Source organism: Panulirus ornatus, chromosome 59, assembly GCF_036320965.1.
Source record: "Panulirus ornatus isolate Po-2019 chromosome 59, ASM3632096v1, whole genome shotgun sequence".
NCBI lineage: Eukaryota > Metazoa > Arthropoda > Malacostraca > Decapoda > Palinuridae > Panulirus > Panulirus ornatus.
The window spans coordinates 14,451,371-14,471,295 of record NC_092282.1 but is presented as its reverse complement, the minus strand read 5'-3'; the positions used below and the strand labels follow the sequence as shown (position 1 = coordinate 14,471,295).

The following is a 19,925-nucleotide window of genomic DNA, read 5'->3' as shown; positions in this document are numbered from 1 at the left end:
GGGGGGGGGTTGGGCCATTTCTTTCGTCTGTTTCCTTGCGCTACCTCGCAAACGCGGGAGACAGCGACAAAGTATAATAAAAAAATAAAATAATATATATATCAGTAGCCTTTAAGGGTTAAAGTGCATGCAGAATTTCATTGCAGAATTCTTAATCTTGGTGTTGAATTTCTCAAGTGGGTTCTTTATTATTTATAACCATGATATTTGCAGAAGTCTGCATCAGTAATGCTGTTATAGATTTTGGAAATATTTGGCTTTTTATTGATGAATAGGTACTATATTGCATTTTTTTGGTTTTTCAGTTGGTCAGGCAAATTTTATATGGCATATGTAATAAACGATTATCTGCCCTAAATAGCTTTTGAATGCTTAAAAGATATAATGCATGGTATATATAGTGGTAAGGTCTTATTTTGTAAAAGTATTAACTGATTAGTATCCACTGTGATGAAGCAAATGAAAGTATGAACTGACAATTGTGATCAAATGTAATCATCTAGATGTTATGTTTGTGTTTTCAATATGCTTAACTTCAGGTCAGATCAGTTTTGTGTTCAGTCTCACAGGTAAATTTTAAGATACCTGTAGTAAGGAAATTGTTTATGGTAACATAATATTAACTAGATTGGAGAGTAGTGTTAGCTGCATGAGCACATCTGTAAGTTTACTTTTACTTATTTTATTTCTGTTGGGATAACAGTGAATCACGTAATTCTGTAAAAGTAAACAAATTATTTAGCTCTGATTGTGACATATTTATTTTCATGAAAGTGAAACTGAATTGATTCTTAAATTTATGGGAATAAATTAAAGCATGATCAGGCTTTTTTATGAATGTATATCCCTATTTTCTTTACCAGTCTAATTGGATTTATATGTGCGGCTTTTATCTCCCAAACAGGAGTCTCCCCATTGAACACCACGAATACCTCCAACTCTTCCTTGATCAACAACAACCTGAACAACAACAACACCAATCCTTTCGCTACACCTGGCCTCGCGCCCTCATCTTTTGCAGGTGTGAATCCGTTCAGCTCTCCCAGTCCCCCAAACCCCTTCCAAGCTCAGCAGGCACCAAAACCTTCCATAAATCAGCTGAGATCCACTGGAATTGGGGGTACAGGTTTATCTGGATTGCCACCATCTGATGCTCCTGCCCCTACCACCGGGTCAACCCCTGGACCATGGGGCTCCCCTCAGCCGTCCGTTGGGTTTGGAATGGCCCCACCTACTGCCTCCCAGGATGAAAACCCTTTCCTCTTATAATATTACTGACATCTTTATAGCTGTGTTCATTAACTATCACTGAAATGCATTTTCAGCATCATTTTGTTTTGTAATTAGTAATAATTTAAATTTTATTTCTAAATTGTAAATAAGTTAAGTCCATGTATTCTTTATATCACACTTGTTTGTACAGGGTCTCCACAATCATTTTTCTTTTCCTTTCTCAGCCCTCCAGTCTATAGGAGTTTTATCTGTGCAGAGTTTGGGTGGAAGCTCAGAAACACCAGTGATATAAAATTTTCCTCACTTGTGGTAGTTTTCATAACTTAATATTCAAACTCTAGTGCAAATGTATCTCCAAAGGGTTTGAAATAGGTAAAAAGTGTATGCAATATTGTCACTAGTATTTATTACAATTAGATTTATTTTATAGCTGGTCCAAAAGTAGATTTTAAGGGAAATAATTTATTTATCCTGTAAATTTTCCCATCCTTTATTTTCATTGTTATGTTTCACCAATAAATTGCATCATTTCATATCCTTCCCAGTGCTTAAGCTAACAAATAAATGTTAAAACTGAAATTTCAGAGAGGTGCCGATTTGAATTTTTTCAGATTCAATTTATTAACAGTTTTACAGGTATAGTGCACATGTAATGGTGAGGGGTAATAATACAATGAAAACCTGGTAATCAATGGATTTTAGGATTATGAGCTTAAAGTTTCATATTACTAAAGTTTCTTATAAATGTTGTGAAAGGGAAAATGGTAATGGAATATTGTTATCAAAGTTTTGGTGCAGGTCTTATCCTCATCCCCAGAAATGGGTGCATTCTAACTATCATTCTCACGTTCAAGGGCACGTGTGTATGTATTCCTTACACAGAATGTTGAGTGGATGATGATGTGGATAACACGAGCCCGTGTCGTGGTATTACAATGGAAAAAATTGATATGGTTGATTTTTTTTTATAGCTAGTATCCATCCGAGCTTTATTGATTTGTACATTGACAGACACATAAACATGCAGACACTGATTGAAATGCAAACTGTGGACTGATTGTGATACCAACCACATGGACAAAGGTGACAGCTTCACAGAAATGTAATGATTAGAAAAAAGAAAAAGAATAGTCAAGACTTCCCAGTAGGTTTAGCAAGTGGAATATATATATATATATATATATATATATATATATATATATATATATATATATATATATATATATATATATATATATTTATTATACTTTGTTGCTGTCTCTTGTGTTAGCGAGGTAGCGCAAGAAAACAAACAAAAGAATGGCCCAATCCACCCACATACACATGTATATACATAAACGCCCACACACACACATATACATACCTATACATTTCTGCTTATACATACATATATATACACAGACATATACATATATACACATGTATATTTTTATCCTTGCTGCCTTCATCCATTCCCATCGCCACCCTGCCACACATGAAATAGCATCTATTACTTGCATGCCTTTCTCCCTTCTGTATGTTCAGGTCCCGATCGTTCAAAATCCTTTTCACTCCATCCTTCCACCTCCAATTTGGTCTTCCACTTCTCATTCACTCTACCTCAGACACATATCCTCTTTGTCAATCTTTCCTCACTCATTCTCTCCATGTGACCAAACCATTTCAACACCCTTCCTGTGTTCTCTCTATCACACTGTTTTTATTACCACACATCTCTTTTACCCTTTCATTACCTACTTGATCAAACCACCTCACACCACATACTGTCCTCAAACATTTCATTTCCAACACATCCTTCCTCCTTTGCACAACCCTATCTGTAGTCCATGCCTCACAACAATATAACATTGTTGGAAACACTATTCCTTCAAACATACCCATTTTTGCTCTCCAAGACACATTCTTCAGTGCTCCCAGAACCTTCGCCCCCTCCCCCACCCTGTGACTCACTTCCGCTTCAATGGTTCCATCTGCTGCCAAATCCACTCCCACATATCTAAAACACTTCACTTCCTTCTGTTTTTCTCCATTCAAACTTACATCCCAGTTAACATGTCCCTACTGAACCTAATAACCTTGCTCTTATTCACATTAACTCTCAGCTTACTTCTTTCACACACTTTACCAAACTTAGTTACCAGCTTCTGCAGTTTCTCACACGAATCAGCCACCAGCGCTGTATCATAAGCAAACGACAACTGACTCACTTCCCAAGCCTTCTCATCCAGAACAGACTGCATACTTGCCCCTCTCTCCAGAACTCTTGCATTCACCTCCCTAACCACCTCATCCATGAACAAATCATATAACCATGGACACATCACTCACCCCTGCCGCAAACTGAAGCTCACTGGGAACCAGTCACTTTCCTCTCTTCCTACTCGTACACATGCCATACATCCTAGGTAAAAACTTTTCACTGCTTCTAGCACCTTACCTCCCACACCATATACTCTTAATACCTTCCACAAAGCATCTTTATCAACTCTATCATATGCCTTCTCCAGATCCATAGATACTACATACAAATCCATTTGTTTTTATAAGTATTTCTCACATACATTCTTCATAGCAAACATCTTATCCACACATCTTCTACCACTTCTGACCACACTGCTCTTCCCCAATCTGATGCTCTATACATGCCTTTACCCTCTCAGTCAATACCCTTCCATATAATTTCCCAGGAATACTCAACAAACTTATACCTCTGTAATTTGTACACTCACCTTTGTCCTCTTTACCTTTGTACCGTGGCACTATGCATGCATTCCACCAGTCCTCAGGGACCTCACCATGAACCATACATACAATGAATATCCTTACCAACTACTCAACAACACAGTCACCCCCTTTTTCTATAAATTTCACTGCAATACCACCCAAACCCGCCGCCTTGCCAGCTTTCATCTTCTGCAAAGCTCTCACAACCTCTTCTCTGTTTACCAACCCATTCTCCCTGACCCTCTCACTTCGCACACCACCTCGACCAAAACACCCTATATCTGCCACTCTATCATCCATCACATTCACCAAGCCTTCAAAAACTCATTCCCTCTCCTCACTTTTTCACTACTTGTTATTACCCCCCCATTTGCCCCCTTCACTGATGTTCCCATGTGTTCTCTTGTCATATGCACTTTATTTACCTCCTTCCAAAACATCTTTTTATTCTCCCTGGGGGTAAGGGAGAAAGAATACTTCCCACGTATTCCCTGTGTCATAGAAGGTAACTAAAAGGGGAGAGAGCAGTGGGCTGGAAATCCTCCCCTCCTGTTTTTTGATTTTCCAAAAGAAGGAACAGAGAAGGGGGCCAAGTGAGGATATTCTCTCTTAAGGCTCAGTCCTTTGTTCTTGGCGCTACCTCGCTAATGTGGGAAATGGCGAATATGTATGAAAGAAAAGAAATATATTATTTTTTTTAGTATGCTTTCTTGCTGTCTCCCACGTTAGCGAGGTAGCGCAAGGAAACAGATGAAAGAATGGCCCAACGCAGCCACATACAAATGTATATACATAGAAACCCACATACGCACATATACATACCCATGTATTTCACTGTATACACACACACACATACACAGACATATACATATGTACATATTCATACATGTGATACATACACGGACACATACATATATACACATGTACATATTCATACATGCTGCCTTCATCCATTCCCTCCACCACACATGAAAATGGCACCCCCCCCTCCCCTTGTGTGTGTACAAGGTAGTGCTAGGAAAAGACAACAAAGGCCACATTTGTTCACACTCAGTCTCTAGCTGTCATGTGTAATGCACCAAAACCACAGCTCCCTTTCTATGGTTTACCTCAGCCAGACACTTCACATACAGGTACACCACCGAATTTCCGGCAACTGATGGTTCGGCACCTCCTTTACTCCAGACAAAATTACGTGAGGAAACTTGAAATTACTGTGGCCACCAGACTAGTTTACTGGATGGCCACAGATGGCTTTCTGAGTAGGGCACAGGTATTTACATTCTTTACACTGCACTTGTTGGTGGTGATACCGCAATTCTGTGAGGTTCTTAGCTTATTTTGCTTAAATTTAACCATAGCAATGGCGTCTAAGACATATGAGAGTGTCATTTGTGGTGTCAAATGTAAACACCATCCATATCGATCCAAGATAAAGTAGACCTGTTGAAAAAGATGGACTGTGGTGTTTCAGTCCGTAAGCTGTGTGATATCTACAGTATTGGTTCATCAACTGTTTATGATATAAAGAAGCAAAGGAGAAAATATTGAAATTCTATGCAGACAGCGATTCCAAGAAGTAAATGATGATTAGAAAAACTATGAACAATGGTAAGAGTACTGAGCATGATCGAGTGAAGATGGAATGATTTCGACAGCGTCAGAGTAGACTTGTCAGGTAGCATGATAATGGACCAGTCTAAGTTGTTCCATAAAGAACTTAAATTACAACATGAGTGTGACTATAGTGAAGGATGGCTTCAAAGATTCAAGAAGCATCATGGAATTCCCGTAAATAAAGTGTGCAGAGAAAAGCGGTCTGCAAACCATAAAGGAGCTGCTGAGTATGTGGATGAACTTGCAAAACTCATAGCTGACGAGCGCCTCAGTCCTGAACTGGTGTACAAGTACCTGTATTTCATTCATTTATTTAATTTACATTCAGTATTTGTTTGATTTAAATTTCTAGCAGTCCATGGTATACTTTAAACACATGGGAGATGTATAATTAGTGGTTAGAGGTGTGTTGAATTATTATTACGTGTCCACGGTTGGTCCAGCAAAATGGTTAATCTTGCAAGAATGGAGGAAAATTGGTTGTGTACCTGTATTACAATTGGCATGGGACCAATTTCTGTAAAGGAATCCTGATGTTACCAAGGACCTTTCTAGTCTCTTCAGCCCTAGGCTGTGCTGCCTCCATTAGCAGGGAAATGTAGACCCTTGTGGAGTCATAACTTGTTGGTCAAGACTGTACTCTTAATGATACAGCCTCACTAAAGGTGAATTTTCATTTGTTATGTAGCCTCAAGCAGGCAGAGTCTGGTAACACACAAACATACTCATGGTATAATACTCAAAAATCAGACACATACCAAACTTGCTCCTAAACAGGATATTCATGGAAAATCGACACAAAATCGTGGAGAAATAACAGCTCACCCACCTTTCAGCCTTTCACTACCTCTGATTCAAGAAATGCAATTAAAACCTTAAAGAACTCTCCTGTTACAGACCCAGACAACATATCAGATTTTCATATAAAACACCATGGCCCATTTGCAATCTAAGCATTCAAAATATCTTCAACTACTCTTGGCTATACAACAAAATCTAGAATATATTGAAAATTGCCAACATAATACCATCTTACAACCCTCCTAACCACCAACTCCCTCCATTCTATCACCATAAATCTTTCTATCTTGAGTATCCAAACTATGCAAAAAACTGATCCCTTACAGTATGATACAAATTTTTCCACTTTCATTTGCCAAAATAGTATCATCCTACAACCCTGACAACATATCAAACTCATATAAAATGCTATGGCCCATTTGCAATCCAAGTGCTTATGATATCTTCAACCACCCTTGACTACACAAGAATATCTTGAACATCTGGAAACCTGCCGACATAATACCATCCTACAACCCTCCTAATCACCACCTCCCCCTTCTCCTATCACCATATATCCTTTTATCCTCATTATCCAAACTATATGAAAAACTGATCCCCTGCAACATGAAACAAGACATCCCACTTTCACCCACATAGCGTGGCTTCAGACCCAAACACTCAACCACCACACTCCACACCGACCTCACAAAACATACTCTATATGGATTTACCCAACCACTACCCCACCTCCCTCACAGTACTAGATATCAAGAAGGCACTTGACACTGTATCCTGACACCCTACCACAAAAAAAAATTTGACAACACCCTCCATAATTAACAAAAAAGTGATTAGTCAGTTTCATATTTCATAGCCAGCCACCATGCCATTCACAATAACTTCTCTCTGAAAACAATGAAACTCTACCTTGGAATTCCCCAAGCAGCAGTTCTTTCTCCAGCTTCCCTTAATCTCCCTTTGCCTCAAGCAAACCTCAAGATAAGGATCCTTTCATATCCAGATGGCCTTACAGTCACATCACTACATCTTGACACCACAGTAGCTGCAGCAAACATACAGCACCACATTACACACTTGGAACAATGGCCCGCCAAGAACAGAAATTCTGCATCCACACAAAAGTCTTTAGTCCCACTTTTAATCCTAGAATCAGTCAGCTCATGCCCATCAGTCACCTTAAATGGAGAGTCACTCCCTCTGAACTTCCCACAATAATGGGAACACAAAAGCAAATGACAAATTACCATCCCGAGAACATTAATTGGTACCAGATTTGGATAAAGAACAGAATCATTCAACAGCCTCTATAAACATTTCATCCACACAACTTTTAGCTATGCTTTACCGACCCTCTCAAAAGCTGCAAACCCCCACTGCCTCTGCAGTTTAGATACTCACCTTTATCCCCTTTGCCTTTGTACACATTCTACTAATCCTTAGGCACTTCACCATGAGCCATACATACATTGAATATTCTTACCAGCCAATCGACAACACAGTCACCCCCTTTCTTAATGTATTCTACTGCATTACCATCCAAACCCGGTCCTTAGCTGAATTTTATCTTCCATAAAGCTTTCACTACCTCCACTCTCTTAACCAAACCATTCTCCCTGACCGTCTCACTTTGCACAACACCCTGACCAAAACACCCTACACCTGCCACTATCATCAAACACATTCAACAAACTTTCCAAAATACTCCATCTCCTACTCACTACCTATTTTTAATTCCCTCTTTCATTGATGTGCCTATTTGTTCCTTTGTCTTATGCATGTTATTTACCTTCTTCCAGAATATCTTTCTATTCTCCCTAAAGCTGAAGTGTCTAGGGTAAACTATGGAAAGGTCTCTAGGGGCCTGGTTGTGGATAGGGCACTGTAGTTTCAGAGAATGGATGCAGCTAACACGAGAAACAGCATTCAAGTATATATATATATATATATATATATATATATATATATATATATATATATATATATATATATATGTTATCCCTGGGGATGGGGAGAAAGAATACCTCCACACGTGTTCCGTGCATGTCACAAAAGGCAACTAAAATGGGAGGGAGAGGGGGGCTGGAAGTCTCCCCTTTCCGTTCCTGGCACTATCTCGTTGAAGCGAGGAACAGTGTTCAAGTATGAGAAGGGAGCTGGAAACCTCCCCTCATGTTTAACTTACAAAAAGAAGAACAGAGAAGGGGGCTAAGTGAGGATGTTTCCCCTTTTAAGCTTGGTCATTTGTTCTTGATGCTACCTCGCTGATGCGGGAAATGGCAAATATTTATGAAAAGGAAGCACGAATATATAGCACTACCTTGCTATCTTGGGAAATGATGATCAAGTATGAAAAAAAGTAATATATATATATATATATATATATATATATATATATATATATATATATATATATATATATATATATATAGTTATAGATGTTTCAGACATTTGTTGACTTACTGAATAATTTTGTGATGTTTTGTTAATCGTAAGATTAACTATTTGAATAAAGTTAATGTAATCCTACTGAAAGGAATCTGACTACTTTTATGTGTATGAACATTTATTACATTGCTAATGCAAGTTCACTAAATAATACTAGAAGAACAAAAAATTAAACCAAGGTTTTCTGTTTATCACACAAGCAGGTTTTCTCAGTATCGTTTTTGAACTGAATGACAGGAATCGAGCGTGGACATTATCAAAATGAACTAGTTTGTGAAGTGTACTTCCTATGCCTGTAGCTTATATTTTGAGCTTCACCTTGAAAGGCAGACAGAAACAAACATCTGCAGCTGCAATTCTAAATTTATGCACTTTTTAAATGCTGTTAAACAGACTTTTATCTTGCCTATGCAGCTCATATATGTAATTTTTATCTTGTTTTGTATTCATATATTGCAGTTTGTTGCATTAAATCATGTAATTTCAGGCCGTAAAGTGGGCTGACAGAGACTAAGGCTTAAATTTTTTGAGATTTATAATACCAAATTAAACATAGACATAAGGCTGTATAGCTAACCAAATGAAGCTTTGTATATAGCCGGCTGATATTAGTTTTATTCCTACTTGACCACTCACACCTCAGTATATCTGAACTGACCTTAATATTGTAACTTCATCAGTGACTGTGAGCCTTAGGTATTTTTTTCACATGAATGGTTTTATAAGATTGACAAAAGTAGAGTGAAAGTTGTTGAAATATTGGAGTTATTTGGTATACTAAACAATATCTAGCCATGTATATTGTCCAGAGCACCTTCCTCAGTAAGTTATGGATAAATTTCTCGAAATAGGTACCAGTAGCCTCGCAACAGAAAATTGAAAGTGGTAGTGTGCGAATGATAACTTCCTGTCTTGCCTTAATCTGTTGTCAAGGTAAGATACCTTTATAATTCTTTATATGTTGACACAGCAGAAATATAGGCCATGCCGATGATCCTCCAGGCTCCTCCACAGCATACGATTTGGGGTTGTGGTAATGCATAAGCTGTTGGATAGTTTGTGAAGGTAGGATCTCCAATTGCAGATTAAAGGATAAAGTACTCTAGGTAATTTTGACTGCTAGAAAGTTTAAGCTGAACCCTATATTGTACTTTTGTATCTATCCTAATAGGTAATTTTGGGTGTCTATAAGAAATTCTGAAAAAAAATTGATCATACAAGTAATGGTGCTACTGTTGCTATTCAGTTTCTTTATTTGCAGTTGTCCTACTTGAGTTTAGGGTACTATTTTAACCAAAATAAGTATAGTGTGATATGATGGTTCTCCAACATCTTTTATAAAATTCTTACTCCATGAATTTGAAAAATTATTTGGAAATGGTAATGGAATTTAACCAGTGTTATGAGCTGTGTGAATGAGCTCATTTTTGTGCAATAAGGGGAGTACTTCATTCCTGGTATATGGTATTTTACCATCCAATCTAGAATGTTGTGACAGTATTTACTACTTTAACCGTCTCATTATTTTTATGTTTTTGTGTTCAGATGTTTTAGTATTCTTTCCTTATTGATGCTAAGAAAATTTGTACTACAAAAGCTATTACAATTCTTTACTAATTATTTAGATAGTTACATTGATTGTAGGTAGGTATTGTAAGTTGCATATGATATTTATGTTAGTGAATGAATTTAGTTCAAGGATAAAAAAGGGATTATTGTGTAGATTGTATAAAAAAGATGGGTTTATAATAACATACTCTTCATGGGAAAGTATACTAATAGGTATCAGATTACCTTGGCAGTGACTGAGTCTGTACTTTGATGCTCCACTGTTTGTGATATTGAGTCCACACAGTGAGTGACAGAGACTTTAGTTTCCTACAGAACTTTTGGAAAATATTTTTCTTGTAATTATTAACATGAGAGATACATCTTCCAAGTTTATTAAATTGCTGCAGTATTCTCCAACTTTTGTAATAAAATTCAAGGATGCAGAATAGAACAAAATTTAGATGTCTATGACTGCCATTTTCTGTATACTTTATACCATAACTGCTCGAAATTTAATTTCCACATTGTTGGAACTACTTAAGGAACATGTATTATAAACAAGGATCCAAATTGAATGTCAAAGGAATTGATGCATTGTACATTACTTTTTCGATATTGTTCAGAAATTCAAGAGTTTTATTACAGAGGGCCGAATTTACCAAAGAAAAAACATTTGAATAATATATATTGGTTTTGATTCTGGACAAGTGATTTGCATTATTATGTGAACCCACATATTATACTAGTAAACAGTATATTTTGGTACTGAGAAATCACTGAGGATGATGAGGTTTAACCTCTGAAATCCTTACTGAAATTGCTAGTCATTTCTGTCAAAATGGATCCTTGTTTACAGTTAATGTCATCATGAGTAACCACTCACTACCACAGAAACCAAACAGTTCAGTTTAGGCCTTTGATTGTTTACATATACATTGAATATATATGGCTTATTTTCCAAATTGTGTTTTAGTTGGCCTTTTTGCTTTCTGACTGGGATGTGATTGTTAATGTCATTTTATACAGTATTTGGGATTTTACTACTGGTGTATGAAGAATATGAGGAACTACCTATAGAACTTAATGGTAGTGTGTGTTTTTCTAAATTGATAATGCAGTACTCCTTACACCACTCTACTATAAAACAGGACAAAACTATTGTTTTTCTTTATCCCATGATAATCATTAAATACTAAGTAGAAATTGATAAGTCACATATAAAAATGGAAAATGCAAGGCAAGTGAAAGACACTTAGAAGGCTCAGGGCCTGAACATGCAGAAAAGTGTGGGGCATGCAAGCGATAGAGTGAGATGGAGCAATGTGGTGTACAGGGGATGATGTGTTGTCAATGGATTGAACCAGGGCATATGAGGCTGTTGGGGTAAACCATGGAAAGATTTTTGAGGCCTGGTTGTGGACAGGGACCTCTGGTTTTAATGCATTTATATGTTGCAGCTACAGAGTGGATGTGAGCAAATGAGGCCATTTCTTCATCTGTTCCTGATACTACCTTGCTAATGCAGGAAGTGACAACCATGTATGAGAAAAAAATGACAAATGTTCGCATAGAAGTTGGAAGAAGCAGAACCTCTCTGAAAATATAACTTCCTGTAGGTAAAAAAAAAAGAAAAAAATATAAGCTTTTGCAAAAAAAAGAAAGGTTGGTTTGATAAGTATACAAAAAGCTATTACTGAAAATAGGAATTAGAATTAGAGAATAATGTTCTGCTTTGGAAGATGGTAGGTAGGTTCAGAGAGATGACCATAAATCATATGTTAGCAATAAAAGATGGCAGATGAAAGATTTATTAGTCTAATTGGTTTGTCATGTTAATTGAAGAGTATGTTTTAAGTAGACATTCCTTGCTTTGTCAAGAAGGCTCAGTTGGTCAAGAGGCCACACCACAAACTTATATCTCTGGAAATGGAAAATATAGATTATGGCCCATAAGATATTGCCAAGTAATGAGCAGAAAATGAACTAAAAAGGCACCCACTTAGGAGGCATTTTATGTGTGCTGTTTTTTTCACAAAACAGTGGGTATGGAATGAGGTTATGTTAGCAGGATTTCTTTTTGAAGTAGTAGGATATATCTCATTAATAAAACTCAAAGTTGTTTTTAAGAAACTCTGGGAATAGTGGTACAAAAGACATGGGTACTGGTTTGAGGGGATTTAAGGCTGAGAAATATGTCCTTTTTATGGAAAAGTCAAAGTAAACAGTGATGCAAATGAAAAGTAATTGTTACTGATTATGTTGCAACTATGATGAAAAGTGGAGGTAAAAGTAGCTGAGTAGGTTTTAAAATTTGATTGGTCAATAAGTGTTTAAGTGAAGAATGATTATTTTTGCAGTCCTAGAAGTAAATGTGCCTGCAAGAATCAGAGTACTGAATCACCATAGTTAACATATGGTTAGAGCATTTTCCATAAAAAGGATTATTGTGGACATAGGACATAAAGACCAAATAAGATTTAGGGAGAGAATTGTCACTGTCCTCCAATCCTCAATCATGGTTTGATTGTTCCTACTCTATATGCCAGTCATATCAAGGACAGATCATATTGGGCCAAGTGACTCTTGTATTTTCCTGAATCCCACTCCACTTATATTTCTGCTCAAAATCAAGCACACTTCATAAGTAAAAACTTTTGTAATTTGAGCTATCTTTCTCTCCAATCTTATCAACCTCAGCTACCTCCCAGCTGGTCAAGCTGCTCTTCTCAGTACTTATTCTCCCCTATAATAATTCTACTTTTAGATGATTCCACATGTATGCCTCCTTCAATTCAACCTATATTTTTTTTGAACAGGATCTAATAAGTACTTTCCCTGTCTTAAGTGGGCAAGGCATTGTATGGCACAGATGACATACCTCCTCTAGTTTTTAAGAAATTATGCCTCTGGCTAGTTATGATCTTTGCTAGCCTTTCTTTTTCTAGAAATCCTATATTCCTTGGAAGCATGCCTTGTTGAAGCCCATCCCACTAATGCCCTGTTGCTCTTTCTTAAGCTGTTTCCAGTCTCTGAATCTCTCCTGAACTCGGTCTTTTGAAAACATTTAAAATTCTAGTCCATTCTTTCTGATTACCATACTGCTTTTGCAGTGCAAGGTCTAGATGTCCTCTTCTTTCCTGTGTGTCACAACTGGTCTTCCTCTCTCTCGGATTGTGGATTTCTAGTGAATACTTTGTTGTGTCCTCTACACCCCTAAAGCGTTTGCAGGGTGTGGCATTAGGCCTTTGTTTTAAAACTTACTTCCTGTTACTTTTCTCTTCCTCTCTGTTCTGTGCTGTTCAAACTGCTCTCATGGTCATCAAACAATTCCTCAAAGGAATGCCCTGACCATCACATGACATTCTAATTTTCCTTAAGTCTTTTAGTATCCCGCTGATGTACCATATCATTAGTAGCTTACAGATGATTTTTCTATTGTCAGGATGTCATGGATAAAACTCTTCTCTCCTCACAGTACCTGTACAACCAACATTACCAGTTCATGTGTACTTGTAGACCCGGCAGGTGTTCGAAGTGAGAGAGTCAGGGAGAACGGTTAGGTGAAGAGAGAAGTGGTGAAAGCCTTGCGGAAGATGAATTCCAGCAAGGCTGTGGGATTGGATGGTATTGCAGTTAGATTTATTAAGGAAGGGGATGACTACATTGTTGATTAACCAATAAGGATTTTCAGTGTATGTATGGATCATGATGACGTGCCTGAGGTTTGACAGAATGCATGTATAGTGCCATTGTAAAAAGGCAAAGATGATAAAGGTTAGTGCTCAAACTACAAAGGCATAATTTTGTTGAGTATAATTGGAAAATTGTATGGGAGGGTATTGGAGCAGTGTGGCTTTAGAAGTAGTAAAGAATGTGTGGATGAGGTGTTAGCATTGAAGAATATATGTGAGAACTACTATGAAAAACAGATGGATATGCATGTAGCATTTATGGATCTGGAGAAGTCATCTGATAGGGTTGATAGAGATGCTTTTTGGAAGGTCTTAAGGTTATAAGGTGTGGGTGGTAAACTGCCAGAAGCAGTGAGATGTTTATATAAAGGATGTAAGGCATGTGTATGAGTAGGAAGAGAGGAGAGTGATTGGTTCCTGTGAAGGTTGGTCTGCAGCAGGGGTGTGTGATGTCCCTATGGTTCTTTGATTTGTTCATGGATGGGGTGGTTAGGGAAGTAAATGCAAGAGTTTTGAAGAGTGGGGGGGGGCAAGTATGCAGTCTGTTGGGGATGAGAGGGCCTGGGAAGTGAGTCGCATGCTGTTCGCCAATGATACAGCAGTGGTGGCTCATTCGAGTGAGAAACTGCAAAAGTTGGTGACTGAGTTTGGAAAAGTATGTGAAAGGAGAAAGTTGAGAGTAAATGAATAAGAGCAAGGTTATTATGTTCAGCAGGGTTGAGGAACAAGTTGGGATGTAAGTTTGAATAGAGAAAAATTGGAAGAAGTGAAGAGTTTTAGATATCTGTGGGTGGACTTGGCAGCGAATGGAACTATGGGAGTAGAAGTGAGTCACAGGTTGGGGGAGGTGGCAAAGGTTCTGTGAGCAATGGAGAATGTTTGGAGAGAGAGAATGTTATAGCAGTGAGCAAAAATGGATATGTTTAAAGGAATAGTAGTTCCAACAATATATGGTGGCGAGGCATCGGCTATGGATAGGGTTGTGCGGAGGAGAGTGGATGTGTTAGAAATTAAATTTTTGAGGACAATATATGGTGTGAGAAGGTTTGACTAAGTAATGAAAGGGTAAGAGAGATGTGTAGTAATAAAAAGAGTGGTTGAAAAAGCACAAGAGTGTGTAGAGATGGTTTGGACATATGGAACAAATGAATGAGGAAAGGTTGACAAAGAGGATATTTGTATCAGAAGTGGAGAGAACAAGGAGAATTGGGAGACCAAATTGTACATGGAAGGATGTAGTGAAAAGGATTTTGAGTGATTGGGACTTCAACATGCAGGAGGTTGAAAGGCGGGCAAGGAATAGAGTGAACTGGAATGACGTGGTATACCTGGATCGATATGCTGTCAATGGACTGAATCACACTTGTCCATGATGATAGTATGAAGGTGAAATCACACTTCAGTAGAGGTTCATACAATTTTATTTAACATGTAATTTTTCTGTACATGTGGCATGACAATTTTTCATGGAGACAATCTACCTCCATCAGGTGCCAGTTCTTAAAAAAGTTATTTAAATCTTAATATCTCACTTGGTTCCCACCGTCCAACACCAATCTCTCTAGGCCAAGCACACTCTGCTTTATCTGGTTGTAACCCTTACAAGGAGTGTGTGTGTGTGTGTGTGTATATGTGCGTATGTATGTGTATGTGTGTGTATGTGTATATGTATATATATATGTATATTATCCCTGGGGATAGGGGTGAAAGAATACTTCCCACGTATTCCTCGCGTGTCATAGAAAGCGACTAGAGGGGACGGGAGCGGGGGGCCAGAAATCCTCCCCTCCTTGTATTAACTTTCTAAAATGGGAAACAGAAGAAGGAGTCACGCGGGGAGTGCTCATCCTCCTCGAAGGCTCAGAGTGGGGTGCCTAAATGTGTGTGGATGTAACCAAGATGTGAAAAAAGGAGAGATAGATAGTATGTTTGAGGAAAGGAACCTGGATGTTTTGGCTCTGAGTGAAACGAAGCTCAAGGGTAAAGGGGAAGAGTGGTTTGGGAATGTCTGGGGAGTAAAGTCAGGGGTTAGTGAGAGGGCAAGAGCAAGGGAAGGAGTAGCAATACTCCTGAAACAGGAGTTGTGGGAGTATGTGATAGAATGTAAGAAAGTAAATTCTCGATTAATATGGGTAAAACTGAAAGTTGATGGAGAGAGGTGGGTGATTATTGGTGCATATGCACCTGGGCATGAGAAGAAAGATCATGAGAGGCAAGTGTTTTGGGAGCAGCTGAATGAGTGTGTTAGTGGTTTTGATGCACGAGACCGGGTTATAGTGATGGGTGATTTGAATGCAAAGGTGAGTAATGTGGCAGTTGAGGGAATAATTGGTATACATTGGGTGTTCAGTGTTGTAAATGGAAATGGTGAAGAGCTTGTAGATTCGTGTGCTGAAAAAGGACTGATGATTGGGAATACCTGGTTTAAAAAGCGAGATATACATAAGTATACTTATGTAAGTAGGAGAGATGGCCAGAGAGCGTTATTGGATTACGTGTTAATTGACAGGCGTGCGAAAGAGAGACTTTTGGATGTTAATGTGCTGAGAGGTGCAACTGGAGGGATGTCTGATCATTATCTTGTGGAGGCTAAGGTGAAGATTTGTATGGGTTTTCAGAAAAGAAGAGTGAATGTTGGGGTGAAGAGGGTGGTGAGAGTAAGTGAGCTTGGGAAGGAGACCTGTGTGAGGAAGTACCAGGAGAGACTGAGTACAGAATGGAAAAAGGTGAGAACAATGGAAGTAAGGGGAGTGGGGGAGGAACGGGATGTATTTAGGGAATCAGTGATGGATTGCGCAAAAGATGCTTGTGGCATGAGAAGAGTGGGAGGTGGGTTGATTAGAAAGGGTAGTGAGTGGTGGGATGAAGAAGTAAGAGTATTAGTGAAAGAGAAGAGAGAGGCATTTGGACGATTTTTGCAGGGAAAAAATGCAAGTGAGTGGGAGATGTATAAAAGAAAGAGACAGGAGGTCAAGAGAAAGGTGCAAGAGGTGAAAAAAAGGGCAAATGAGAGTTGGGGTGAGAGAGTATCATTAAATTTTAGGGAGAATGAAAAGATGTTCTGGAAGGAGGTAAATAAAGTGCGTAAGACAAGGGAGCAAATGGGAACTTCAGTGAAGGGCGCAAATGGGGAGGTGATAACAAGTAGTGGTGATGTGAGAAGGAGATGGAGTGAGTATTTTGAAGGTTTGTTGAATGTGTTTGATGATAGAGTGGCAGATATAGGGTGTTTTGGTTGAGGTGGTGTGCAAAGTGAGAGGGTTAGGGAAAATGATTTGGTAAACAGAGAAGAGGTAGTGAAAGCTTTGTGGAAGATAAAAGCCGGCAAGGCAGCAGGTTTGGATGGTATTGCAGTGGAATCTATTAAAAAAGGGGGTGACTGTATTGTTGACTGGTTGGTAAGGTTATTTAATGTATGTATGACTCATGGTGAGGTGCCTGAGGATTGGCGGAATGCGTGCATAGTGCCATTGTACAAAGGCAAAGGGGATAAGAGTGAGTGCTCAAATTACAGAGGTATAAGTTTGTTGAGTATTCCTGGTAAATTATATGGGAGGGTATTGATTGAGAGGGTGAAGGCATGTACAGAGCATCAGATTGGGGAAGAGCAGTGTGGTTTCAGAAGTGGTAGAGGATGTGTGGATCAGGTGTTTGCTTTGAAGAATGTATGTGAGAAATACTTAGAAAAGCAAATGGATTTGTATGTAGCATTTATGGATCTGGAGAAGGCATATGATAGAGTTGATAGAGATGCTCTGTGGAAGGTATTAAGAATATATGGTGTGGGAGGAAAGTTGTTAGAAGCAGTGAAAAGTTTTTATCGAGGATGTAAGGCATGTGTACGGGTAGGAAGAGAGGAAAGTGATTGGTTCTCAGTGAATGTAGGTTTGCGGCAAGGGTGTGTGATGTCTCCATGGTTGTTTAATTTGTTTATGGATGGGGTTATTAGGGAGGTAAATGCAAGAGTTTTGGAAAGAGGGGCAAGTATGAAGTCTGTTGGGGATGAGAGAGCTTGGGAAGTGAGTCAGTTGTTGTTCGCTGATGATACAGCGCTGGTGGCTGATTCATGTGAGAAACTGCAGAAGCTGGTGACTGAGTTTGGTAAAGTGTGTGGAAGAAGAAAGTTAAGAGTAAATGTGAATAAGAGCAAGGTTATTAGGTACAGTAGGGTTGAGGGTCAAGTCAATTGGGAGGTGAGTTTGAGTGGAGAAAAACTGGAGGAAGTGAAGTGTTTTAGATATCTGGGAGTGGATCTGGCAGCGGATGGAACCATGGAAGCGGAAGTGGATCATAGGGTGGGGGAGGGGGCGAAAATTCTGGGGGCCTTGAAGAATGTGTGGAAGTCGAGAACATTATCTCGGAAAGCAAAAATGAGTATGTTTGAAGGAATAGTGGTTCCAACAATGTTGTATGGTTGCGAGGCGTGGGCTATGGATAGAGTTGTGCGCAGGAGGATGGATGTGCTGGAAATGAGATGTTTGAGGACAATGTGTGGTGTGAGGTGGTTTGATTGAGTGAGTAATGTAAGGGTAAGAGAGATGTGTGGAAATAAAAAGAGCGTGGTTGAGAGAGCAGAAGAGGGTGTTTTGAAATGGTTTGGGCACATGGAGAGAATGAGTGAGGAAAGATTGACCAAGAGGATATATGTGTCGGAGGTGGAGGGAACGAGGAGAAGAGGGAGACCAAATTGGAGGTGGAAAGATGGAGTGAAAAAGATTTTGTGTGATCGGGGCCTGAACATGCAGGAGGGTGAAAGGAGGGCAAGGAATAGAGTGAATTGGAGCGATGTGGTATACCGGGGTTGACGTGCTGTCAGTGGATTGAATCAAGGCATGTGAAGCGTCTGGGGTAAACCATGGAAAGCTGTGTAGGTATGTATATTTGCGTGTGTGGACGTATGTATATACATGTGTATGGGGGGGGGTTGGGCCATTTCTTTCGTCTGTTTCCTTGCGTTACCTCGCAAACGCGGGAGACATCGACAAAGTATAATGAAATAAAAATAAAATATTATTATACTTTATTGTTGTTTCCCACATCAGCAAGGTACTGCCAGGAAATAAACGAAGAATGACCTATCTACTCATATACACATATATTTATTTATTTTGTTTTGCTTTGTCGCTGTCTCCCGCATTAGCGAGGTAGCGCAAGGAAACAGATGAAAGAATGGCCCAACCCACCCCCATACACATGTATATACATACACGTCCACCCACGTAAATATACATACCTGTACATCTCAATGTATACATATATATATATACACACTCAGACATATACATATATACACATGTACATAATTCATAGTCTGCCTTTATTTATTCCTATCGCCACCTCGCCACACATGGAATAACAACCCCCTCCCCCTTCATGTGTGTGAGGTAGCGCTAGGAAAAGACAACAAAGGCCCCATTCATTCACACTCAGTCTCTAGCTGTCATGTAATAATGCACCAAAACCACAGCTCCCTTTCCACATCCAGGCCCCACAGAACTTTCCATGATTTACCCCAGATGCTTCACATGCCCTGGTTCAATCCATTGACAGCACGTCGACCCCGGTATACCACATCGTTCCAATTCACTCTATTCCTTGCACGCCTTTCACCCTCCTGCATGTTCAGGCCCCGATCACTCAAAATCTTTTTCACTCCATCTTTCCACCTCCAATTTGGTCACCCACTTCTCCTCGTTCCCTCCATCTCTGACACATATATCCTCTTGGTCAATCTTTCCTCACTCATTCGCTCCATGTGACCAAACCATTTCAAAACACCCTCTTCTGCTCTCTCAGCCACACTCTTTTCATTTCCACACATCTCTCTTACCCTTACATTACTTACTCGATCAAACCACC

General features: G+C 39.0%; 1 protein-coding gene across 10 annotated transcripts in view; it reads left to right on the top strand.

The window, feature by feature from the left end:
* The window catches only part of lqf (epsin homolog lqf), a 437,420-nt gene extending 425,890 nt beyond the window's left edge, over nt 1–11,530 (top strand). For 8 of the 10 annotated variants that reach the window (XM_071696113.1, XM_071696112.1, XM_071696119.1 and 5 more), the window contains one exon: nt 905–11,530. In XM_071696113.1, the coding sequence (XP_071552214.1) occupies nt 905–1,269 (365 nt within the window). In that variant the 3' untranslated portion in view covers nt 1,270–11,530. The remainder of the gene's footprint in view (nt 1–904) is intronic. The other 2 variants (XM_071696116.1, XM_071696117.1) reach the window with 2 other exon arrangements.
* The last annotated feature ends 8,395 nt before the right edge of the window (nt 11,531–19,925 follow it).